At 36.1% G+C, this 27187-nt stretch overlaps 1 protein-coding gene across 1 annotated transcript in view; it reads left to right on the top strand.

Annotated features, from left to right (window-relative positions):
* The window catches only part of ADAMTS19 (ADAM metallopeptidase with thrombospondin type 1 motif 19), a 152601-nt gene that overhangs the window by 114213 nt on the left and 11201 nt on the right, over window positions 1-27187 (top strand). Inside the window, exons 16-21 of the mRNA XM_074855368.1 lie at window positions 1677-1757; window positions 9225-9382; window positions 10222-10375; window positions 13256-13391; window positions 15653-15857; window positions 17752-17904. Coding sequence (XP_074711469.1) covers window positions 1677-1757; window positions 9225-9382; window positions 10222-10375; window positions 13256-13391; window positions 15653-15857; window positions 17752-17904 — 887 coding nt within the window. The remainder of the gene's footprint in view (window positions 1-1676; window positions 1758-9224; window positions 9383-10221; window positions 10376-13255; window positions 13392-15652; window positions 15858-17751; window positions 17905-27187) is intronic.

The following is a 27187-nucleotide window of genomic DNA, read 5'->3' on the forward strand; positions in this document are numbered from 1 at the left end:
TTAATTTAGTGTTCTTCAAAATAAATACCCAAATTATGATCTGTTACCTAGAGTAACATCACTAAACCAAGCCAGGCAATGGGAGAATATAAAGCTAAATGTGTGAAGAAGTCTTATATCTTTTCTTTATTCATTGTTTTATACTAATAATAACATATCATAAAAAGCAAATAGATTTTCTGATGCAGAATGAACATGAGATTTTCAAGTACTGCTGTGATCTGTTCTTTGAATGAGAATAATTGACTGGCTCCAGCACAATAGTGTTGACAGAGTAGGGGATTGAAATCCTTAATGTGCACCATGTATACCTTCTCTCCAAGAAAAGTCTTTTCTTTGAAACAGTGTTTGGCCAACTGTTTTCAGCATTTGTTTGCCATTACACTTTCAGTTTCTTGAGTAGAAAATGTGCAGAATTTCAAAACAGTAAGTAAATCACATCAAAAAATACTGTAATTAGAAGCAGACAGTATATCTGGAAAACCAAGGACTTCAATGCATTGTAGACGGAAGTATAGTACTTCAAAAAAAAAAGAAAAATTTAGTCAGTCTTTAGATGTTTATGTCTGGTCCTCTCTTAAGCTGAAGGTAATGCAGAGCAGGGATCCCAAACCACAGATGAGTCTGGAAGACTACAGGATGAAAAAGTACAAAGAAGGTGGCTGCTAATAGAAATTACAGTGTGTCAGCTCCTTTTTATAGTTAATGTGAATATCCACACACTTTCAAGTTTACTGAGAGTTCTGTGTCAATCCACATTATTGTGGTACTGCCTTCTAAACAACTGCGTAAGTTATTTTCCTTCTTAAGAAGCTGGACTGCCAACAATACTTAGAAAGTGTTATTAGCTCTTAAGGAAATTAAAGAAAAATAACGCTGCTTTGCAGCAATTTAATTTTCGTATTTCAGGATTATTGAAAAGGTGTTGTAAATCCTCAGTATTTTGTTATAGAGCATTACATAGCTACACAGAATAAAAACTTGGTTTACTGTCCACTTTTTGAAGTTCACATGGATAATCTAAAATACTTTTTTATTATTTATAACATTCTTGCTTGAACAGTGTTTTTCAATCTGCATTGCCTTTTCACTCCTTTTTACCTAACACAAATTGCTCAACAGCATGTCTTTGTTCTATAGTCTTATTGTAATGTAAAGCAAATAATTAATAAAAAACTTAAAAACTAAAGCCATTCATCAAACAGGGTTTGAATGTGTTAAAGCAAGAAGAGGGAGATGGAGCACAAAATTTTTTAAAAAAACAAAACCAAAACAAAAGCCAAACAGTGGGAAGATGTTTGGGTTTTAGTGCTGTATCATCTGTCTCTCTATGCTGAGTGAAGTTGGAATTCTTTTATGGTTATCTGGTGGACACTAAACTACTTGGCCAGACACAATTTCATCTGCTCCAGCCCAACCTGCCCAGCCTCACTAGTTCTCGTTATGTTTTACTTAGCTAAACTCTTAATTGTATATCATGGTATATATATATTACACATAACACACAGTTTCATAGTGTGTTTCAACATTTTGCAAGAACCTTCAAACCACTGCTGTTTAAATTATAACTTGTTACATTTAAAAAGCAAAATAGGGGAAAAGAAATAAAAAAAATATACAAGATGTACTTTTCTACCCTTCTGTATTTAACTCGGGACATCTGGCCTCATGTCTAGGTTATGTGGAAGCTTTGGTGATACCTGCAGGAGCAAGGAGAATCAAAGTTGTGGAAGAAAAACCAGCTCACAGTTATTTAGGTAAATGTTGTATGTTTTAGCGTTCATGTCCTGTTTTGGTCAGCACTGAAGAGTGCTAGCTAAACATGCTTTTGTGATTAAACAAAACTCTGTGTGGAAAAAAAAAAAAAGGTGAAGAATATGTCTAAAGAAATTCTGTAGAAATAACAAAATAAAAGAATGGTTATATCACCATTCCTCGTATAGGTTTTATTTTGAACTTTTATCTCATCTCATTTTGTTTAGAGAATGTTTCAAATAATGTATTTAGATGGTTTAAGAAAAATTCTGCATACTTTAACATTTTCAATTTTTCATGTGGAAAGTGTTAAGGAAAACACTTCATGTTAAAACTAGTGAAAACAATTTTATTCTGAAATACGGAATAACTTGTGCTCAGACAACAAAAAAACCCACACTGACCAACATATAGCAAATCCCCAACAAAGTCAAACAAAAGTTCTAAAATTAGGCTAAGGAAGCAGAAACGTATTCTTTGCATTATTTGGAATTGTCTATATTTTTTAATGAACAAATTTAATCACAATTAATACTTTTAGTTTTTCCATTTCTATGAAATTTTCTTTTCATTGAAAAAAATTTTTCTCTTTTAATGAGTTCTAAAGCTGTTGTGCAGGGGAGTACAATTTATTACTATTATTTTTACAGGATTTAAGTGAATATATGAAAGAATATAACTGGTGCTGTTTCATGCATTGCTTAAGTTTAAATTGAGAGAGAAAATATGGGAAATAGGCAGTGAAATGAAAACTTCCCTGGTTTGAATTTGAATTCCCTGAATTTGAATTGAAAAATTTCCCTTAGTTCTGCTTATAAGTAATATCTACATTTTAAGGAACTTTTAACATGAGTTTTCTCAGTATTTCAGTTAAGAGAATGTTGAAGATGGTGAATCTTAAAGTTTAAGTTATCAATGGGTGAATCTTGGTTTATCATGGGGTCTGCACCTGCCCTGTTAAGATATCACAGATCATTTAGAGATCTGGATTATTTCATTGTTCCCCAATGGACCATAGGCATGAATATGTAAGAGTGTCAAATTGATAACTGAAGTTTTATTGATATATTTTCTAATTTTTCCAAGTTTATTTTCCTCAGTGTGAATACTGTGTTACGTATGTGGACAACAGAAATGCTGTTACTTTTTATTTTTTAAATAGTTCAAAAATAAATAAATATTGGAATTGTATTTAGGGAAATTAATTCCTTTTTCATGAGTAGCAAACTGATTCATCCCTTACCTTACAAAAGGCAAAAAGAATGTAATGCTTTTTATGGCCACGAAATAATGTCAGTCATGCTGCTTATTTTTGAAAAGTTCTAATTAGCACATAATTGGCTTTTAATTGCTTGTCACTTAAATTTCACTTTTCCGAATTTCACTAATGTCAGTCTGAATAAGGATAAGCCAGTATTTCACTGCAATAGTTTTTGGTTAAGCCTTTATTGAGAAGCAGGAGCAGATCTGTTACAATATTTTGAATTAAAACTTCCGTTTTGCACCTTTTTTTTCTTTTTTTACTAGTGTATTTAAATTTTTTTCACTTATAGGAGATTTATTCTGAAAGCACAAAAATCTGAACTGAAAAGGAGTAACATTTTGAATATTTCTTAATAGGAGTAACTTAAAAGTTTTGGGGAGAAGGCATAAATCTCATCTTTAGAAAAAAATATTCTTTAAAATACTGGGATTAAAAATGTGAAATGTAATACAGATTAAATTCTCTCGTGTTTCTGATTTGTTTTCTATCTTATATTTCTGGATGCTAATTTTATGTTGCATGATACTTTGCATTTCTGTACTTGAGTCGATACAGACCAACACTATTTCTGTTTTGCTAATTGTCATATACACATTTTAGGATTAAGGTTTTTAAATAATATAGCTCATTATACGATTAATAATTATACTGATAATTATTATTAAAATATTTATGATTAATTATAATTAATCATAATTGTACGTAGAATAATATGCATATATGTATAAATTATTATGTAATGTGTGTTATATAATATATAGTTAATAGAAATAATATTAATAATTGTATAATTAGTGATATAGCTGTAAACACAATTTAATCCGGTATACAGTAGGAGCTGTGGCTTACAAACCACAAGCTAAGCTGTGGCTTAGCTGTGGCTAATTTAAACAGAGGGAAGATTTGATCCTTGTTGTACAGCACAGGTCAAATACAGAGGGTGCCAAAATGAAATGGCCCTCTCTGGACTTACTTGGTGGTCAGAAAGCAGCGTCACTATGACCTGGAAGCTGCAATGATGTTGCTAAAGTGATTAGTAAAACTACAGCCCACATCATTAACATCACTGGGTGATAGTGCTATTGAAGCAAATCTTTGGAGGAATTCTACCTGAACACCTCAGATATCTTCTTTATCTGAGGTATATCAAAATACACCACAGTAACAGAAGCTCTGGCATCCTAGGAGAAAAGATAACGTGTAACTTGCAACTGCATTTACTGAATCAATTGATTTATCGAGGTCTGTACTGTCTCTTTTCCCCTGTGGGGAGATAGGAGCAGTGATATAGCCAAGCATTAGGTATTCCTCCCTAATGAAGTTATGTGAGAAAATGTGTAAGAGATTGGAATTCTTCTTTCATCTGTATAGCATTCAGGAATAGGAATTATTTGTAGCAGTATAGAGAGAGGGAAGAGTGTTTATTTAATTTGATATTTCCTAAAATGTATGCTTATTAATTTTGGAATTTGATTCAATTTTTAAGAAAGAATTTTGACATTTATTTTTAAAGAATAAACTAGCAGTGATAACCCTGTCTGTTTGTAACTGTGTTGACATGGGACTTAGTTCATTGTCGGTTACTTTAAAAAAATTATTGTAAGAACAGCTATAAAAAAGTTCTTTCAAGCATTATCTAGATTGCTGTTGTCTAAGATGATTCCTTTTCTGTCCCTAAGTTTTCATTTATATTTAACAGGTGTTAAAAGCTTTTTCCAAAAAAGTTCTTAATGTAAGATACAAAAAGGAAGATTATGGTATTTTTGTGTGAGAGATCCACCAGAATTGGAGATTAGAGAGCTCATTCATGTGATGCTTGTATAATGGCATGACAGGTCCAGGCCCCACAATGAATTAATAAGATTGGTTAATGGTATATAACTATACAAATGAGATACAATATAAAACCTAAAATTTTTTTGTGCTAATTGGAAAAGAGAGAATTATTTGTTTTCAGCTGAACTGAAGTGGATTAACTGTATCATTATTCTCAAAGATGCTATCAAACCGCTTCAGGGATATAGATCCTTTGGACCTTCAATTTAACACTGCCTGACATTGTAATTGCTGATTGTCTTATAAGTATCAGGTCCATAGGTGTGTTGTGTTCTGTCTGATTCCTTTATGAGATATGTTTCCTAGTAAAAAAAAAGCGTGTTGGACCACATTTTGGGGGAAGAGGTGTGGGAAAGCCAGGTGGGGTCTGACAAATAGTACAAAATTTTGAATCCCTCATTTCTGGTAATGCTAATAGTTTTAAAATACCTTGGACCAAATCCTTAGACTGTGTAATTTCTAACTTCAGGGTCATCTAGTTGAGGACCTGGTCCCATAGCAGAGACCAGTCCACTAGGACGAAACTTGTTTTTCTTTCGTATATAGAAGGCCACAGAAGATGGTTAACAACTAACTCCTGTTGAAACTATTTCACATCAAGACGAAACAAATGCCCTCTATATAAAAAATTGGATTGACTTCACAGAGCTATCTTTGAAAAACAGTGGGGAACAGGTTGAGAACTTATGGGTGAAACTTAGGGGCCAAACCAACAAAGGAAACTTCATGGTTGGTGTTTACTACAGGCTGCTGGGCCAAGGGAGCCTATTGATGAAGCCTTCTTACTTCAACCACAGGAAGTGTCACATTTGCAGGCTCCAATCCTGCTTGGGGACTTCAGTAACCCAACATCTGTTGGAAAAACAGCACAGCAAACTGTAAAACTTCCAGGAGACTCTTGGAGTGCATCAAGGATAATTTCTTAATCCAGGTGATAGCCCAACCAGAGAAGCAGCATAACTGGACCCTGTTCATTGCTTACCAACACAGATGAACTATTTAGACAGGTCAAGGTTGGTGACAGCCTGGGCTGCAGTGATCATGCCCAGGTGCAACTTATGATCTTGAGGGATTTGAGCCAGGTGAAGACTAAAGTCAGGACTCTGAATGTTAGGAGAGCAAAATTTCAGTTGTTTAAGGAATTAGTGGATGGAACCCCCTGGGAAACTGCCCTCAGGAAAAAGGGGGCAGAACAGAGCTGGCAGCTCTTTAATAACATTTTTCCTAGATTGCAAGATCTCTCAATTCCCACATGTAAGAAATCCGTCAAGGAAGGCGGGAGACCAGCATGGCTGAGTAAGGACCTCCTGGTCAAACTAAAGTGTAAGAAGAAAATTCATAGGCAGTGGAACCAGGGACATATATCCTGGGAAGAATATAGGGATGCTGCTTAGTTATGTAAGGATGGGATCAGGAAAGCTAGGCCACAGTTGGAGCTGAATTTGGCAAGGAATGCAAAGAAGAATAAGGGCTTCTACAGGTATGTTAGTCAGAAAATGAAGATTAAAGAAAATGTACACACACACAAACACACTCCCTGGTAAATAAGGCAGGAGAACTAATGACAACAAACATGGAGAAGGCTGAGGTACTCAGCAGTTTTTTGCCTCAGTTTCAATGGTAAACACTCTTCCCACATCTCTGAAGCCCCTGAACATCAAGGCAGGGACTAGTGGAATGAAGTCTCTCCCATCAGGTTCGAGACCCCCTGAGGAACCTGAACATACACAACTATATGGGACTTGATGAAATGCATCTCAGGGTCCTGAGGGAACTGGCTGATATAGTTGCCAAGCCCCTCTCCGTGATATTTGATAAGCCATGGCAGTCAGGCGAAGTCATCAGTGACTGGAGAAAAGGGAATATGGCACCATTTTTAAAGGCGATAATAAGGAGGACCCTGGGAACTACTGACCAGTCAGCCTTACCTCAGTTGAAATTTTCAAAAAGTTACTCAAATCTTAAGTCTTAATGTTCTTAAGAAGGATTGAAGGGAACACATGATAACCTGAATGGAAGTGAAACAATTTTCTTCAGAAAAATAAGTGTCAGTCAAAATTAAATTGTTTTGTTACTTTTCTAATGACTAAATTTTGCACAGAGCAAAAGGCAAAATTCACAATTCACAAAGATATCAACTTCCCTCTTATTTCAGTACAAATGCCTTTTTTCTTAACCTCTCTGTAAAGTGTGAAAATTTCAACTTAAGCAAAAATTTCAAAGTTAATACAGTGGTGTAGTATTTTACAGTTTTCCATAGAAAAAAATAAAACAGTTAGTAGGCACAGATTTACCAAGTGAATGACCAGGACCAGGACACTGTTGCTTCACACTGAGCACTGGGAGATGCAATAGCTGAACTGTAAAGTGTTGCATCCCGGCTGTGTAACCTCTTGCACCTTATTTACATAGGAAGACTGTATATCCCTGGTACAGTAATTAAGGAATACATTGCACCCATCACCATCACTTAACTGTCATTGTGATGATGGCTATTTGCTCTGCAGAGGTACACTTGTAATTAGGTCCCTTGTTTTAGCACTGAAATTTTGGTCTTGGTTACAGTTGCAGTAGGTTTTCCCAGTCCAAGTTTTCTTTCTTTGTCTTTTTAGTTGCAGATGTATTGCTTGATTTGTTTTATGGCCTGAGAGAAGATACACTTGTGTGCTGAATTTTCTTCCTGTATTGCATTACCTTGTACAGGAAATCCTTCCCTATCAAAAGCTAAGTAGAGTGGGAGTGCATGTGTGGTGTGGAATAAAACTCGGTGAACTTGCTTACAATATGGATGTGACAGAGTCAAGAACAGAAGCTGGACTGCCTGAATCCAAGCCTAAATTTTAGGCTTGAGGATACCCTTTCTTACTTCATCTAACCCCAGCTGCTAACGAGAGGAATCTGAAAGCAGAAAATGCAAGATCTAGCATATTTCTCTATTCTGGGGCTGGGATTCCAGTCCCCTGCACATGTTTGTGTGCTGTGGCACACAGGTTCATTTTAAAGACAAGACAAAATGATGCAAGGTCTGCTGCTCTCCAGGGGGAGGATGATGCTCCATCTGAGCAGCATGACCCAACTGGACCTTGGCACTTTTGAGTACATTTGTTTCTCCACTGGGAGGAGGATAGGCCCCTACAGTTTAAACACTAAATAGAACTTAATTACCATTAATAATAGAATGTCTAAACCTAAAATAGCAGTTTTTAAATCTTGTAAAATCACTGGCTATTTTTAGTACAGGGTTGTTCTACAGTGTTAGTGGATTTTATAGTCTTAACATTTATTACACAGTGCTGCGGTGGTGCACATCAGTGGTGTCTTACTCAATTGGATTTCTGCCAGTCCATAGACCTGTTGCCATTGTTTCCCATAGAAACAAAACATAACAGTATAAATATGAATAGGAGAGAAGATGATTACAGGAGTGACTCACATTAACTTACAACTTAAAAAAAGAAATTCTGGACAAGGCTTAAACTGTTGATGTTCTCTTACAACAGTCTGATGCCAAACATGCAATTTCAATGAAGAGGAATGTGTAAAACTTTTTGTCCAGAAGGTGACTTCAAGTATATTCTACTTCACATGATTATTCAGACATGATCTCAACAAAATAAAATAAAATAAGTAAAATTTCAAGTCCTTCACAGAAGAATCTATTCCGTTTACTATAGAAAACTAATGTAAAATCCTGTGTTCTCAATGTATGAAATATATCTTACCTGATTTGATGATGCTTTTGAATATAAATTAGGCCAACAAGAGGAATGATTCGGCCAAAAAGAACAAGCTTCTCCTATTTGTTGGGAGCATCAGATTTGTGGTGAGTGTGTATAAAATAAGTGTTTAGGTACAATGACAGTAGTTTTGTCACATTTAAAGGTGAAAAAGGCAAACGTAGTTATTAGAGGGGAAAGAATTCTGAACTAGAATGTTTTCAGTTTTAGCCTAATTCCACAAATCTTGAAGTCTTGTGAAAATTTTGTTCCCCATGCCTGTGTGGATTGTAGAAATGATCTAGGAATAGAGAATGGCTCCTTTACCTTAAATTAATTCAGTGATCAAATTATGAAATATGCTGGAGTCTGTCAGTCTCTTCAGGCATTAAAACACTGATGTTAACTTCAAGTAATGTTAAACACACATGGTTTTGCCAAGCATTCCTTCCACAAAGTGTTTCTGAAGCATGTTCTAACTGAAGTTCATGTATAGTAGGATCCATAAATATCTTTGCAAATGGTTAGGTGATTTCACCTACTTATAAAATTATCCAAACAGGAAATGAAAGGAGACCCAAATCACTACTGAACAGACACCTTTTATATATATAGATATATATATGTATGGTCTTTTATCATATATTTTACAGCTCTTCGAGATGCTGGAAAACAGTCAATCAATAGTGACTGGAAGATAGAGCATTCAGGAACATACAATATTGCTGGGACCACTGTCCATTATGTTCGGAGAGGTCTCTGGGAGAAAATATCAGCCAAAGGTCCCACAACATCGCCTTTGCATTTACTGGTATGACAATATGGATTGGGGTTTTTTATCTGATTCCTATGATATAGCATGATAACTAGTGTTTTTCCAGGCTCCCAAAGATAATGAGATCTATGTAAGATACACCTGCTTTATATATATATATATATATATATATAAAAATTGGTTATCTATATAGATCTGTCAGCCCACTTCTAAAGAAATGCATTTAAATCGCAGAATAATCTTTATGTTGTTGAGGCAGGATGGAAGGTTTCAGCTTTCTTATAAATGTCATAAAAGCTGATGTGCTGCTTAAGGAGAGGGATTCAAATTAATATCAGATGTTTATTGTCCTGAATGACTATAGCACAGTCTCACCAATTCATGATTGCAGTCATCAAGTTCTCCATGAAGAAGTAGAGTTTTGATGCATTTCAGTGTATGGGTGGAGAAGTTGATAGTCATCAGAAAGAAAGAGGGAGAGATGATGAGGAAGTACTTCACAATTCAAAATCCTTCAAATACAAATTATCTGGTATATCTAAAATAGTTTTAAATCTGATGCATCTAAGAAAGACCTCCTCTATTTATGAGCACTGAAATCACAGGACATAATCATCCTGCAGATTTCTGGTGATTTTTGTTTGCTCATTTCACATGGAGAGCTTTCTGACCTTTATGTTAAGTAAAATAGTTTTTCCCATTGTCTTGATTTGGATGCTCTCATTAATTTTTTCTACAAAATCCATCAAGAGGATTGAAGGGCTATAGGGCATTAAGTCATTCTGTGATGCTTGTCAAGATTATCTCCTCACAGTTCAGAGTTTGTAGTGCAGTGTCTGTCTACATAGGTAGGTTTTCTTCTCTGTATCTTGTAGGTGCTGCTCTTCCATGACCAGAGCTATGGTCTACACTACGAGTACACAATCCCACTGGATCCTCTTCCTGAGAATCAGAGCTCTAAAGTGCCAGAGCCTCTTTTCATGTGGACTCATTCTGGCTGGGAGGACTGTGATGCTGTATGTGGAGGAGGTAAAATAAAATAATCTACAAACACACAATATTAAAAATGTATATTTATGTACAATATGCATGTATATACAGAATATGCAATACATGTATGTGTGTGTATACAATATGCATATATATGTATATACGCTGTGTGTGTATATATACGTCTCGATTAAAACACATGGTGTATTAATATTTAAGACTGATGATAAGTGTTGTATTTAATAGTAGTATCCTCATTGTGGCTGTATGATTCCATACAATGGTGGACATTCTTCATGCTTCCTGATTATATTAAAAGAATAGTGATAACTCTAGGAAAAGATTCAAACCAAATAAAGTAAGTAGAAAAAGATGGTAGTGAAGGAACAAAATCTAGATTAGCAAAGCAAATTCAGGACACAGTTTCCAAGAAGAAATACAAGTGCAAGAGCTAGAACAAGAATAGAAAGTTCATATGCATTCCACTCCATATTTGGAACTATTGAAGATAAATGATCTGTAAAAGACATTTCAAACTACAGAAAAACTGAACCCCAGTCTCGGATCAAATATGTACAGTTAGTAACATGAGTTGAGGATGATCCAGAAACATATGGAACAAATATTACAACAGCAGATATTAGTATGCTGATGTGTTACTTTTCCTATGTTTATGTTTATAAACCATAAAAAATGTGAATTTGGAAGAACAAAATACGATTATGAAAACAAATACTGGAACATGAACAGTATTGCTGTAACAAAATCCTTTAAAACTGCTGTTTAGAAGATGGATAGATAACTACACTGAAAAAACGCTTGAGAGTTTTTTTAATGAATGCAACCTGTAGAGATCTGTTCATACCTGTGTAATTAGTCAGACATAGACTGTGAATACTGAATTGATTTTTGATACCTGTCTTTCCTGCTTATGACCTTGACAGTCATGGTTGCTCCAATCAGCAGTTCTGAAAACTGTTGAACACCTTGTGATTGAATAAGGCCTGGCAACACTTTACTTTCTCATAACAGCAGTATAAGGAACACAGTGTTCTAGCTCCTTTGACTCTGTGAACAATCCTGGTGTCATGACAGATTACTGTAGTTTCCATAAACATGCTTTTTGTGGTTTGGTAAGAAAGCTTCTTCCCTGAAAGTATTTTGTATGTGGTGCTAGTAGCATCCTCTGTTTCTTAGTAGTGTGTTCCTATTCACTTGGAATTTTCATGCTTTTTACAGTTTCCTGAAGTATTTTTAGAATAATTTAAATGCTACCACAATCTCTCATTATTGCCCCAAATCTTTCTAAAGTTACCTATCATCTGGAGAAGTCTTAAAATGCAGTATGAGTATGTTGGTAATTTATTCTACATTAATGCTTAAATAAATATTTAAGTGTTTTACTGTAATGTTTATTTATTATATTTTTATCTTGTAACTGACATTCATTTTATGTTATAGTCTAAAATAGCTGAGTTAATGCAAAGTTCCATAAAAGGTGTTTTTACTGCAAACACTCTGAAATACAAGTGAAGGATTTTTCTTACTTTAGACAAAACCATTTTAACTATTCTTTTAATTCTTGGCTTAAATATGAAGCATTTATGAAATTAAAATGCTTCAGCTTGTACTGTGTATAAATATTTATGTTTCAATTTTTAACATCAATATTTTGATGAATCTGATTACAAAATATAACAGTTTTCAGTAGTTTTGCTTAAATGCTTAAAGCATATGTCAGATTGAAACTATTGATGAAGCCATGTGGTTTTGCATATGTTTATACATGTAACTGATCTGCGACCTCCTGTGTTGCAGAAAAGCTTTCTTTGTGTGTGAGAGAATATGAACACACAGATGCATACATAAATGCAGAAAGAATTGTTAAATGTTTCAGACGCTGTATATGATGGATTATTTGCATGTGCTCTCACGTACACAAGCGCCATATAAAATGTCAGCTGTGGTCACACACGTGATGTGCATTTATAACTTAACTACTCCATCCGCAGGAATGTTTCTGACCACTGGTGAACATTGCGTGCTTAAGTCTACCCTGCTCCTGCACACACCCTGTTTGTCGGTAAACTTCCAGATAGAAACAGTATTAAAAATATCCTAACCATAGGAATAAATGGTTATGAACCTATTTTCTACTAAGTGAAATCTTTAATTCAAGGATTGCTAGTTTTCTAAAAATTAGACTCCAGTCTAATTGCAAATTACTGCTTACGGTAGGTATTACGTTAAATTTTGATTTCTAACACTTCCAGCTTCAAGAGACACCAGGCTCCAACCCACCCATCAGGGCAAGGTTTCTGTACAGAACATGCACTAGATCTCTGCAGGCAGTAACCAACTTCCTAAATAATTCTATGTGGCCTCTTTAGTTCATGGGGAATAGTGCAGGTTCCTTACTGAAGGGTGCATGTGCTGATTCCCTTTAGCTGATTGCCAGCCACGCCTGCCAATATACTGCTAAACTAGGCAGAACTACTAAACTGAAGCAAGACGGAGAAGCAGGACTTGTCATTCCTTATTTTATATGTTAATTAACAACCATACTTTTCTATGTAATTCCTCTGCAAGCTTTTCTCAATGCTGGGGTCTCAGTGGCTGAGAAACAGTTATTCCAGTAAGACTGAAGGTTTGGCCTATGACTAGTTACACAAATAAAGCAGCAAAACTGTTGACAGTGGTGTGCAAAGATTGGACTAGAAAATCACATTGTTGCCTACAAACTTTAATATCCCTTTTGGGCTTCCTGATAGCTTTTATTTTCTTGTACAGGTTTTACAGTTCTTTTAGCCAAACTGTACATGAAGTATCTGTACCTGATAAAGACACCTTTGTCCTTCCCTTTTTTAACAAAGTTGCATATTCCTGGTTTTCCCACATACCTGCTTTATTTTTCACTAGGTGAAAGAAAGACAACAGTTTCTTGCACAAAGATTATGAACAAGAATATCAGTCTTGTGGACAACAAGAAGTGCAAATATTTAACAAAACCTGAACCACAGATCCGCAAGTGCAATGAGCAGCCATGCCAGACCAGGTAATAGTGATTTGGTTAAATTAAACTGTAATATCTAGATGTGAAAATCTTAGGAGCTAAGAGAGATGACTGCCTCTGGCAATGCATGTGCAGTAAATAAATACATCCAAGAGGTTATAATGCAAAACACAGGGAAAACAGAAACACTGGCTGTTGTTTCTCCTGACTTTTAATGAAAGAGAGCTGCAATAAAGCAGCTCATTACTTTCTTCAGGAAGTGTTCTCAGAGACTGATGTGTACTATGAAATTGAAATTCAAATGCTGTTCATATGAAGATGGATTTAATCCTGTGCTTTTAATTAATGATATATTTTAGTGTTTCGTTCAGTCAAGGCTTTGCTCCTTTAAAAGCTGTGGGTAAGCTCTGGGTGCACTAAGCAGTAAATAAATAAATAAATAACTGTTAATCAGGTTTTCTACATGGATGCAACTTGAAGTATAGATAGCCTTCCCTTCGCTCCGCTCCTCCCTCTCCCCCCATCCCTTTGCATGGGGATCAATAGGCAGAACTAGACTCTGACAGTGGAATGGTGGAAGAAGCAGAAGGAGCTTTTTTCCTCTGAATTTTACCCCAGGAGGCAGCTGCAGCATGCAACCTGTGCCCTGCAAAGCCCATCCTATTTGGTGTCCCTGCAGCTGGGCTGGCAGCCTGCTCCTTACTCTGGCTAGCCAGACTGGCACTGACCATTTCAGTTTGCCATCCTGTTTCCATATGGCAGCTAAGAAGCTAAGAATAAAGTCCCAAAGTCTTGTGTGGACTTTCAAGGGAGGGGAGAGCAGCTAGCAATAGTTGGCTAGCATCCCCAGGAGTAAGCACTTGGATAGGTCTACTGCAGTCATCTGGATGAGAGGTAGATGGTATTTAAAAAAAAAAACACAATGCAAAGTAAATAAAATGAAAATATTGTTGAAAAAGTACGTAAAATGAGCCAGAAGACATAGCTTTCTTGAAAAGGATGAAATACTGAAATTGATAAAATGCAAGGTATGATACATTTTAAGGCCAAACCACTGAGGTTTGGACTTCCCCAGACTAGGGCATTACACTTTGGAGGCATTATTTGTATTTCATTATATACATACTTGAGCAGATCTTTATTTTATTTACATCACTGTGCACTTAGTGGATAGAAATGTAATAGTCTGATCTTTTTCTGAGGCATTGTCAACTATAAATTTTGAATGTTTTGTACTTCTTGCAGCTTATTAAATTAAACATTTCAAATGTTGCTAACTGTATTCAGAGATGCTGTGCTGAGAGATGTAGAAAGATATCATGATCCTTATGTCCAATTTTTAATACAGTATTAGTGATTATTACAAAACAAATATTGTTAGCTTTCAACAGAAATATAACTAAAGGATACACTTGCATAACTAGTTGTTATTGGCACTTGAAGAAGTATCTTAAACTGTATTGCATTATCTTGACAGGCTGTGATTTGTAAATTGAGTCTCTGGACTGATAATAAAAAAATCTTAGTTAAATGTTTTATTTTCTTACAACAAATGCGTGACAGAAGGTTGGAACAGATTTGTTAAATCTCAGTTTCCTAAAAAATCTCCCTTGTAATCTAAGTCTCCTGGGATACACTTTTGTACTGCATCAGTGACAGGTCTGTTTGATTTTTAAGGGCACATGACCATAGTCTGGAGCTACAGAACAACTGGGGAAAATTATGTTCTTGAATGATTGCTCTCCAGATATGTGGGCTCTGCCAAGATGCATCAGCTTTCCTTGCTGCTGTGATTTAAATCACGCAACCTGAGTTAGGCCTGACCCTGAAGAACATGAAGAAGTCTGAGCTTTTATATTTCCTCTAGAGCAACAAGCCTTTCACACATGAGGGATTCTGTCTTGTAACTGAGTATTTTCAAAGAATGCTGGACTTCACATGCATGGCATGCACTTGACATATAGTCATATAGATAGAGAATAACAGACAGGCTGATCAGTGATCTGTTGTCTTAAAAATGTATGTGCATTTCGGAGCTTTTTTAATTGGAATTATAATGAGGAGAGTACTCTGAAAACATAGGGACCATGGACTAGGGAAATAAATGATACGAACATCATCTTATTTATTTTAAAATATGTTAGATTAATAAGTAGTCCATTAACAAAGTGAACTGAAAAGGAGACAGAAAATACACAAGTATGTCTTGGGTGTGTGTACTGGTAAGCAGGAGAGAAAGATGATGTGATGGTACTTTTCCCTTCCTGATTTCTTGTTACTGCATTGCCTGTATTTCTTTGCAGATGGATGATGACAGAATGGACTCCATGTTCAAGGACATGTGGAAAAGGGACCCAGAACAGACAAGTAGCCTGCACACAGCAGCTCAGAAATGGGACCCTGATCAGAGCTAGGGAGAGAGACTGCCTTGGGCCAAAGCCTGCTTCTGCACAGCGCTGTGAAGGCCAGGACTGCATGACTGTGTGGGAGGCGGGAGTCTGGTCTGAGGTCCTGCATTTATTTATACAAATAGTTCATAGTGATTATTTATGCCTATTTTCTGGGAATATGATTTCTTCAGTGGCAAGTGGCACAGCTCAGCCCAATGATTTTCAAGGTCCTCATGCAACGATTTGGCAAAGGGACCAGGGACTAGGAAAACCAGCCATGTAGAATTACTACATTTTACCTAGTTAATGAGCTGGAATAATGGCCAGTTTTCAAGCACGTATAATCAAGTATATCGTGACTGTAGTAGTAGGTAACTAGGAGTAAATGGAATTATGGCCATCACTTATCAGCTACCAGACCTTGGGCTCAGAGTGGGATCCTCTCTGAAACACTTTTGTACCAAGGGATGTTGATCAGTAGATGGTTGCTGCCATTCTGCTTCAGAGAGGCTATGAGGGGGCTGCTTGTAAAGAAGAACATTTTCTTCCCTTCCTATCTTCTCACCTCTTTTTCCAAGAACAGCACAAGCAGTGTGCGAAAGAGCTTGTAAATAACACGATTTTGCATACTTGCATCCTGAAGCATTGCTGTAAAATGTAACTGTTATTCAGAAAGCTCTATTTAAGATCTTTTAATGTGCATGTCCATTTGGCTTTCTTCTTCTTCTAAAAAGCTATACTACTTCTAAGAATAATTGACAGTGGAGGAAGAAGAGTGTTGTTATCGCTGCCATCTGGACAAGCTGAAGGGGTTATTTGGTGCTTCTCATTCCACTGGAAGAGCAAAGGCAATTCAGATTGCCTCCCGTACCAGAAGCTGTGCTATGGGTCCCTCTGGGTTCAAAATACAAATAGCAGCTTCTGAATGTGGATGCAGTCCCTTCTTTGGGCTCCTCTGCTCAGCAACACCCCTTGATCCCCAAGTAAGGAAGAGCTAAGACATAGGGAATGTTTTCAAAGATAAAAAGCAGATGCTAAGGTAGAGATAAGAGAAGTAAATAGCAGCAGTTCCTGGTTTGGTACACAGAGGTTTACAATGCAAGAGCTGGTTGTGAGAAGATTATTCACTTACAGAGGTGTGAGATTAGTTGGTTGGTTTGTTTTACTTGAGAGAGGAGAAATAATTGAGCATGTTTTTGTTGGAAGCAATAAATATATTTTGAAGAGTGAGGTGTTTTCTGTGGCCATTCCTACTATCACCATTATATTGGAAGCTAGCCATTAGTGCTTCCTGCAGTTATAACCAGCTTGGCAAAGGAGAATTTTGATCTGCAAGCAGTGGGATGATCAAAAGCAGTGATAATGTTTTGAGAAGGAAATGGCATAATTTTTGGCAGTGTAAGTGGGAATGGTGGAAAAAAACATAGATTAAGACCTTCTGTGCAACTTGAAGAGAGTTTTCACATGCTGTATATGCAGTGACTTTGAATTTTCAAATTCAGTCTGGATACTTGCATAGTTTAGAATATTTACTTTTTCATTTTAACTTTTTTCCCTCCCAGAAAAGGTCTATTAGACACTAGCTGACATTTTCTGAAGTTGCTTCATATCTTATTCTTATGAACATTATTTAGATTTTCTTTCATTATATTTCCTTCCATTCATAGAACAGAGATTGCCTAATATTTTCAGTATAACATTTTGCTTTCACTTCATAATAACTTTTCAGGTGTTTCTTATCCAAAAGCCTAGTTTTCCCTTAAGCAAATAATTTTTGATGTAATTATATATTTTTAGCTGAAAATGAAAAAAATATCATTCTGCCCCATAAGGAATTTTTGTTCATTTGTTAGTTTTTAACAAATCCAGTGTCTATGCAATTGAAGATTGGAAGTCAAGCAGTCACTGAAGTATTGAAATATTTATGTTATCCTGTCAGAGGTCATTAAAAGCAGATAAAATGGGGTAACTGGCAACTTTTGTAGAACCTGAAAAACATCTTTTTCCAACAGTGCTCTGTAAAATGTGGTAAGGGAGTACGGCATCGGACTGTGAGGTGTACCAATCCCCGCAAGAAATGTGTTTTGTCCACAAGACCTAAAGAAGCAGAGGACTGTGAGGACTATTCCAAATGCTACGTCTGGAGAATGGGAGACTGGTCTAAGGTGAGGCATCCTTGATACTAGTGCCCCACAGCGTAATACATTTTGCAAGCTGAGTTGTTTGTAAGAATTACTTTTATCAGAAGTGTGGGAGTCTCCCAGCTGAGGGAACAATGAGACTAAAAAAAATCAGAAATATGAAGGAAGTGTGAGATGAATATTCAATACGATGCAAATTTATATTTACATGATGCAAATTATATTTATATGGTGCAAATATAAATTTACTGTTGTCAGTAGGCAGGCAAACAAATCCAGAAACTGCAACTCACTCTAACCTCCCAGTTTTCATCACTTCATTAATTTGTGTTTGCACATTTTATTTGTATTTCAAATAAGTGACACCTTCCGGCCTTATAAGGAATCACCTTTAGCCTATTAAATTTCCACATATCTAATATCTAGGAAGCATCTATTGCTGTCTGTTCTGAACCCCTGATGTAGCTGTCAATACATGATTACTTGTCACATGGGCTTTGATTTCAGTGAGGTATATAAGCATAGGCCAAACTGTAACAGAAAATATTGATTATATCTGTAATTGAGTGTGTTATTGAACTGGGACCTTGAAGATCTGATACAGTTTTGAATATCCAAAACGTGCTGAAATACGGAAATTGAACCTTGTCAAGGTTTTCTCTTGCCATATCACAGACCACACTTTAGCAGAGAAGTTGTAAATTATTTTTTTTTCCTTGCTTCTCTTCACAACTTTGAACACCACAGTTTTACTTTCAGTGCCTAACATTATTGCAGCATTTTTTAACTTGCTTGTATGGAGAAGTATTTAATGTATTTTTAGTTGTCTTTCATGTGATATAACAGCTGGAAACAAGGACTAAAGCCAGCAGTGTATGACTAGCCAGCCTTCCAAGAAATAGCTGCAAGTACTCTGTGGGCAACTAGTGTTTCACAGAATTCTGCTTGGGAGCTCCCATTTTATGATGACGGGGTACAAACTGTCACTATCACATTACTATTTATTCCATTTTCTTTACATTTAAAGGATAAAGGATGGTGTCACATGATTTTTTTTTTTTTTATATTGGTGATAATTTAAAATATTTGGAAATATTCTGGAACAGCCTCACAAAAACTAGAATATAACTCTCCTACCTTAGTTACTTCAAAACAACAAATAACCATTAATTTTTGAAACCACAGAAGCACCTAACATTCAGTAACAGGGTTACTTTTACAAGAAGATGTGTTTGACAATAAAATTTAGTATTTGTATTTCTACACCACAGAACTGCACCTGCATCATTTAGCACTAACACCAGCAGGGAGTAGACTATGAAGAAATGACCATCTGCTTTCTTAATTGAAGCAGTCATTCAAATCAGGGTTGCTGAGGCTATGTCGAGATGCTCAGACACTTACACTGTGTTCCCAGTGCCCTCCGGAGAAAAGAAGAGCTTTATTCTCTAATTCAGTACTTTTCACAAACATCTTTATCATAGATAAATATACAAGAACTTGCTTCTTCCTGTTTAAAATTTACTGACATCTTGTATGTTCTGCTTTCCTCCTACAGTCAAAGCTGTAAAACTGTCACCTAATTGTACTTTAAACTTCAAAATTAGGAGATGAGGAAATATTTCATACAGGATTGACAAAATCTTTTGAACAGTTAACATAGCTGCACAAGTCATAGTCAGGCTGTGAGATTTTCCAAGATTTATACCAAAAAATAGATACTTTAATTTCTCTACAGAGACATGAGTTCAATTTAAAGTATACTTGGATTTCCTTTTTTTTTTCCCTGTTGCTATTCTGTTCCATTGCTAGAGTACATAGCAACATGAAGTCATGGCATACATGTTAATATGTCTGCAATGGAGGAAAAAAATAGAAGACTCAGATAAATGTTAATCTTTGCTCACTGTTTGTTTCTAATTCAGAGGTTCAGTGCAGCCTTCTGTGTTCACTGTTTTTACTCTTCAGGATTGTTCTTGACATTGACAGAAGGCTGTTCCTTTGAGCAGAGCCAAGTTCCCCCAAGCCAATGCCAAGACTTGGCTTGAAAAATTTAAATGACGCTTCTCACACATTGAAACAAGAGGCTTAATGTGATCCTTATTGGCTTTGCTGCTCCCCTTGAACTCCAAGGCGTAATTTTAAATGAAGCTTAAATTGCACTATTACTGAAAAGATTACATTATTAATAATCATAGTAGTGCTGTAATGGAGTTAATTTGTTTCAGAGGTACAGTCACATAGATCAAATAATTCTTCTGCTTAATGTTTTAACAGTACCAAGATCAAAGAAAATTTGACCAAAATTGCAAGCTCCAGTAGGACAATAAACACATCAATTCTTCTAAAACTCTGACTTAATTTAAAAGTATGGTGTATAACCTGGCCTCTATGCAGCATTAAACTCCATAATAGCTCTTAAGTCATCAAGGTGGGTCAATACGCTAAACATTGCTGTTCTTAACACCCATCGGGTTCTGTGCCTGCCCTCATGAGGAAAATTAGTATGATGAGAAATTAAAGAATAAAGGCTCAAACTGAGCTTTCGGAGCCAGCACCTGCCAACATTACCAATTATACTGTCTTCTCCCTGTGAATGCTGTCCTTGAAATACCATACTTAACAATGTAAAAGTTACCTTCAGATGAGGAAAGCTCATAGCTGGTAGCTACTATAGCGCCACTTAGTGCAAGGTGTAAGTTTAGCCTTATTAGCAGCAGTGTCCTTTACTAAGCTGCCCATTGCCACCCATTTCAAGGCTATATGAGGACAGGGTCATGCTTAGAGGAACTCATCCAAGTAGGCAGGGGAGAGGTAAAATGAAATGCATACGAACTGTGTGTTCACGTATCTACCTGGCTTACCAGAGTTCACATCACTGTAGAAGTCATTTTCCAAAAGAGACTTCAGTGTCAATAGCATAGGGTGCTTGAAAGGCAGGTCTAAGCTACTTTATGTAGAAAGCTGTGGTTTGGGGTTTTTTTGCTATTATCTGGAATCTTCAGAACACTGGTGGAATAAATGTAGCATGAGAGGCAGGATGAATTTTGGAAGGGAGAGTGGGTTTTGAAAATAAAGCTTAAATAAGATATTATACCAGAAATTTTTGGAGAGATTCAGCAGGGGATAATAGGATCAAAACACTGGACAATGGAGTAGAATTTAGGAGCAGCCTTTTGTAAGATGAAGAAATATAATGTGTGTATGAGAGACGCAAGAAAGATAGTATGGTATAACTTCTAAAAAGACATTTATCTTTGGAAGCTGGAAAGAGGATACATTCAACAGAAACTAAAGAAGCAGTAGCAGCAGAATTTCTAAACAGTTAGACCAGAGATGCAGAGGAGTCAAATCTGAGGTAATGGTCTCAATTTTTGGGATGGAGTTCACTTTGTAGCCTGAAGAAGCAAAAATGGGGAACAAAGGTTAATCTGCAAATTTTTTTCCAGTGAGTCTGAAAGGAAATCTGAAGCATCTGCTTGGTTTTCACACCAGTGAGTCCCAAAATTCATTACCGATTCCAAATTATTTATTTAAGATAGTATACGCAGTGCCCTCTAGAAAGTGTGTGTGTGTATCAGAGCAGGAAGTCAAGCTGTTGGGGGGACACAGAGTGAACCCAACAGGTCACAGAGAGATCTCTCGATTGGTTGATACAAAAAGCAGTGATAAGGATTGCTTCTTTTCTGTCCCAATCAAAGAACATGTGAAAAAGGAGAGAGGGGAAAAACCCAAATTCTATTTTTGCCAACTATTTGACAGCATGGGACATTCAACCTTTAGACTGTGTTCTTAAACATTAAGCAACCCTTACATTTCCATAGCAAATAGACTCAGCTGATTTAATCTCCTTCAATTAAAAAATAGAATTTGGGTAATATTAATATTACAGTTTTATTGACAAGGTAATTAGCCTTGGTTTTATTCTTTGGATCCCCATCCAAAACTGTTAGCTCTTTTAGATTTTGGGAATGGAACAGTGCTGCCCATGAGTCAAAATATGACACTATTAATAGATTTATGGACAAAGAAATTATGTGACTTTTATGAAATAATAGAATGCAAAATAATACTGGGATCACGTTAATAACTTTTATATTGACTTAACTATACAGTTAGTTTCCAGCAAATGAGGTATGTCTTTGTTTCAGAAATGAAGTATGAGCAAATCATATGGAAGATATCAATATAATGAAATGAGAGTGGGGAGTTTTTTGTACATTTCTAACCAATCTTGTAACACTAACTTCATTTGTTTCAGATGATTTTTTTTTTGATAGATCAATGTACTGTAGTATTTTTCCTGGAATAAATGTAATGTCATGCTAGTTTCTAGAAAAACAGAACAAGACCACCCATGGGCAAAAGCACTGATAAGACTGAAAAACATCTTAAAGGTAAACATTACCCATTTTGCACAAACATAAAATCACACAGAAATGGGAAATTCTGGTATCTGTATCACACTTAGATCTACTGGGACATCTTTGCTGGTTTTCTGCTACAAGCCTCTTTAGGGTAAACAAAGTTTTTGGGAATGCCAAACTGGAATCAAAAGGTAACTATGGGTACATGTTGTGTTGTCTCTTGAACTGCATTATCTGTAAGTGGGGTTATATTAGAAAAAAATTAAGTTGAGGTACATCAACTTAAGTTCCCATCATGACTGAGCCTTGCTAGGTCCCATAGGAAAATAAAGCAAGAACAAAAAAAGAACAAAAGGAGCTTACAGTTCCTGCTGAAAGATGCTTGCAGTCTTATCTGACAAGTGACATGGTAGGGGGAGAACTATATAATCAGATAGATAATGAAAAGGGAAAGAAAGTAAAAAACATTTTAAATCCACCTAATAACAGCTACTTTTTTTTCCTGTGTGTCATAGGAGAGGGTCTCGTGCAGAAGGTACAGCCTTTATACATTTGTTTTGAATGTTTCTTAAAGAAGTAAACAAGTGGATGCCCATAATGACCTTCTAATGGAGCACAAAAGATGGTGTAATGCAAAAAGAAGGTGAACAGATGAAAAAAACCCAACTTTCATAGCTAGAAGAGGATGCCTGGAAGATGGCGGCAGTAGCAGAGGCAAATACAGCCCCATGCCTAAGTGGGTCTGTACAGGCACAGTCTCACTGCATAATGAGATGCATGCTTCAGGGTGCTATCTGAAAGAATGGTATGGGGAAAGAGGAGATTCAGTAACACAGCAACTGTTGTTGCCTGTCTGACAAAGAAAGGGTAACATCTATGAGTTCAGCAGTTGTATGAAATGGCTTTGGATTGTGCTGATTTTAAAGAGTGCTTTTCAGGGAGGCATGCTGAAATGCATGCTAGGGACATAAATCAGTAGTGAAAAAGTTGACTTCTATGGCACCTTCATAAACTTTAACAGTTAGAGGAAGTCTAGGAAATTACAAAAGAAAAGGAGATCTGAAATATACCTGAACAAGCTGGCTTTTTTTTTACTTCCTGGTAGTAGAAGTAAAATTATAAAAATGCTGTTAAAATAGATAATTGAGAATTTTATAAATAAATTACATTTTCCTCCATGTATGCTCAACAATATTTTAGAACTAAATACTGTTAGTATTAGTATGCAGTCATAGACTTCAAATCTGGGCAGCTTTATAAATTTCCTGGGCATTCCTTCCAGCTATATTTTCTGTGGTTCTACCTACAGCCTGAAACCATAGCTATAAGTGAAGCAGTCTGGCTGCTATTTGCCTTAACAGTGTTTGGCAGTCCTTAAAATTTACAGGTATGGTTGATTGGATTCTGGCTTACTGGTGTGAAAAAGATGTGTCTATATCAAGGCAGACTTTTATTTCTAGTGAAGCAAAAATTGGTGTGTCAGCTGGCATGAATTTTAAAAATCTTTTCACTATACAATGCAGCCCATTTTATCTTAAGTTGAGTAGACTGTAGGTATCCATGCTGTATACAATTCCTCTTTTGCTGTTCTCTATTGTTGACTAACTGTCCGTTTACCTTCTGTAATTAGGATCCATACTGGCAGCTTGTTTAGCTGTTTATTGAATTGCCAGGTTTGTCAATCTGGCATTGCGCAAAAGAATAGGTGGCTGCGATAGATATTTTAGTGGTATACTGGATGCAGAGATCCAGGTCATCCACTGAGCTTTGTGATCTGACACCTCTTTCCATGCAAATGACGGTGTTTGAAGAAATTATTCTTCCTACAGCCTTACTGAAAAGTAACAGTGTGGGTGTTTGGCAGCCTGAAAAGTGCTGATACTGTCTGTTAGCATTAATGGCCCTTTTCAGCTGTGATGAACAGAGTTGTAATCTGGAGTCCAGAAACTGCATATATCAGATTTCAAAAATGCTAATTTATAACAATCTTTCTGATATTTAAAAAATCGTGTTTGACTATACACAATGAGGTAAAAAAATTAAATGTCTAGAATAGTATGAATATTTTTCAAGCATTTTTTAAAATTAAGCTTCAGCTCCCAAAAATTAAGCTGAAATGTTTTCATGAGAAGTGGATTAGTCAAACAAGATACTGTCAACTGGATAAGTTCTTGGAATGGCTTTTTTTGGACCAACTAGGTGAAAGGCTTCTTGATTTTTACAGAGTAATGCAAAGGTATGGCTTCAGGGATAAAGTTTGGTTAAACTGTTAAGCATCATGGCATTACTGAATGTCTTCACAAAGAGAAAATCATACATGTACATTTGTATTGCCACACTGAACTTTGGTACTGGATCTCATTTTAAAAAGGAGATGGGGATTACCTTCAAAGGAAAAAAAGTTGAATTAGAAACTAGAAAACTCTAATTAGAAAAAAAAAACCACCTTAGCTATAATTATTAGATGTAGAAGTACAAGTAGGATGCCTTTGAATAACTGTTAAATGTTTCTACTACAGAGAAGATAGCAGGAACTCACTTGTGCTGAGGCTTGCTCAGTGCTGTCTTTCAACATTTGGATGTTATGATCTCTTGGAGCAAACAAGGCCAAGCGAAGGAGACAAGCTCACACCTAGCAGGAGATGTATCATGAAGGTACAAAAGCAGTAGTCACAGATCATAGCAGTAGCAGCTTCCCATCACCTCCTTTGCCACTGCAGCCGTCTTCCAAGCCATTCTAGTGCAGTCTTGATCAGGTCAAATATGAACTCCCAGACTTTTCTGAGAGCCTTATAGTGCCAGGCCAGACATTACTGCTGCAGGGGACTTACATTTGCACACATATGCATACGAACATAGATTTAAATAAAGGAAAGCATTCTTGGGAATTGCTGAATAGAAGCAATGTCCTATATCCATGACTTCACTATGTGCTTTCCCAGAAATGCCTACCAATTTTTGTTGAGGGCTCCTGGGATCTTTGAACAATGAGTCTTCTGGAAGGCTGATGCATAACTCAGCAGGTAGGTAAATAGTTCTTCACCAGTAAAATCTTTAACACTCTACTACACAACCATTATGATGCAGAAATTTATAGCCCCACTAGCAGGATGCATATCCCAGAGTACTCTTCTGAATGAGGAAGTGTAGGAACACTGAGCATCCTTTCAGTGTCCTTGTGCTGACACTAATTCTTGCTCAGTTGGGTTCAGTCTACAAAGATTATTCTCAACAAAACTTTATAAGATAGGGACTACACTGAGCATCAGAATTTCAGTGTCCCGAGGAGCTATGCTGAATTTACGTGCAAAAAATACCATCACATAACATCACTAGTAAGAAAGGAGCTAATAGAATTAGAAGTAACATTGGATGGCAAATGGGGGGACAAGACAAACAAAAGCAGCAACTTCTGTTTTATCTTCTCAAAATTTCACTTAACGGAAATTAATATATTGTGTATGTACAGCCCATCCTATGTAAGGATCTCTAGTCTCTTTACAATAACTGACTATAACTGATTGTAAGACTATCTCAGTATACAAACTGGAAAACACTGCAGTTCATCTGACTTTTCATGGCTGGTCTCACAGTTTCGAGGAGAACACCAGTCCCCTGACATTTTGAACCACATACGTTTTTTATCTTTTCAGCATAGGCTTTTGCTGCATGTTCGTTACTGTAAATTCAGTCTTAATGTTCTTTCTTGCTTTTGCTTAGTGATACATATTGGGCAAATCATTTCATCAGTCTGTTCATGATAATGCCTAGATTTTTTCTCTGATAGCTGACAAGTCATTCCAAAGCTGTCAGTGTGTGCAGGAAAATTCAATTACTCAGTCAGTGCTGAGACTCAGTCCAGAGGCATTCTTTTGCCTGGTGTATCTCCATCTCTAAGATCATCTATCTCTCTTTCCAAATGTTCTCCTCAGCATCTCTGACTGTATCATCTGCCAGCGTGTAACTCATAGCCAGTTCACTTGCGTTCTGTTAGAATTTGTGTAATCCTTCTGCTCTTGTGGGATCTAATTGATTTTTTGCATGTTGGAAAACTTTTTTCTTTCATGCATTTTTTATCCTATCTTTTATGCAGTTAATGTAGATAATACTGCTTCAGATGTTCACTCTTGTGATAAACGTGATCTTCTACGACGTCCACGTTTTTTCATAAAAGTATTTACTATTTTTTTATTTTGTTTTAATCTCTGTGATTCTCACTTCTTACTGTTTTCTAATACCTTATAACTAGTTACAAGCTGAAAGCAATATAATTAATAACTAATTCTTGAAAATTTCTTTTGAAATAATTGTTTCAAATTAGTCTGTGATTTCTGACTGGCAAGACAGAATCAGAATAGCTACATTATTTATTTACCAGTTTTAAAGAATTACAGGCAATATTACGTATTTTTAAATACTGTAAGAAAGATTTACTTTTCAGCTTTATCTGTGCTGTTTCAGGCTGTATTTCATAGATTTATGTTTAATCTCCAGAGTTCCCTCATCTAATCTTGACACAAATGCTTCCAATAATGTTGACATAAAACAGAGTTCACCCAAAAGTAATGATCATTCTTTGGTAAGTTTATCGTAGGATCACAACAACTCAGGTCAACATTGTCTATCTCCTGGCCCTCTGTGATAGCTCGCTCAGGACAGTCATGCTTTTGGGTGACCTCATCATACATAATGACAGTATTACACTTCAGTATGGTTTTCCTACTAACTAAGCAGTCAGAACCATTTTGTGGAAATCCATTTTCTTCCCATGAAGAATGTGTTTAGACATTTTGGAGAGAAAATTAACTGGTGGAAGTTTTATTGATAGTTGTAAGTTATTTTTCTACTTCATTTTCTCTGTTTCTCTTTTAAGGTTTTTATTTCAAAAGTAATGACCCTTATGTGGGATCATGGTATTTCAGCTAAAAAAAAAAAAAGTC

This window comes from Strix uralensis, chromosome Z (genome assembly GCF_047716275.1).
Source record: "Strix uralensis isolate ZFMK-TIS-50842 chromosome Z, bStrUra1, whole genome shotgun sequence".
Lineage (NCBI taxonomy): Eukaryota > Metazoa > Chordata > Aves > Strigiformes > Strigidae > Strix > Strix uralensis.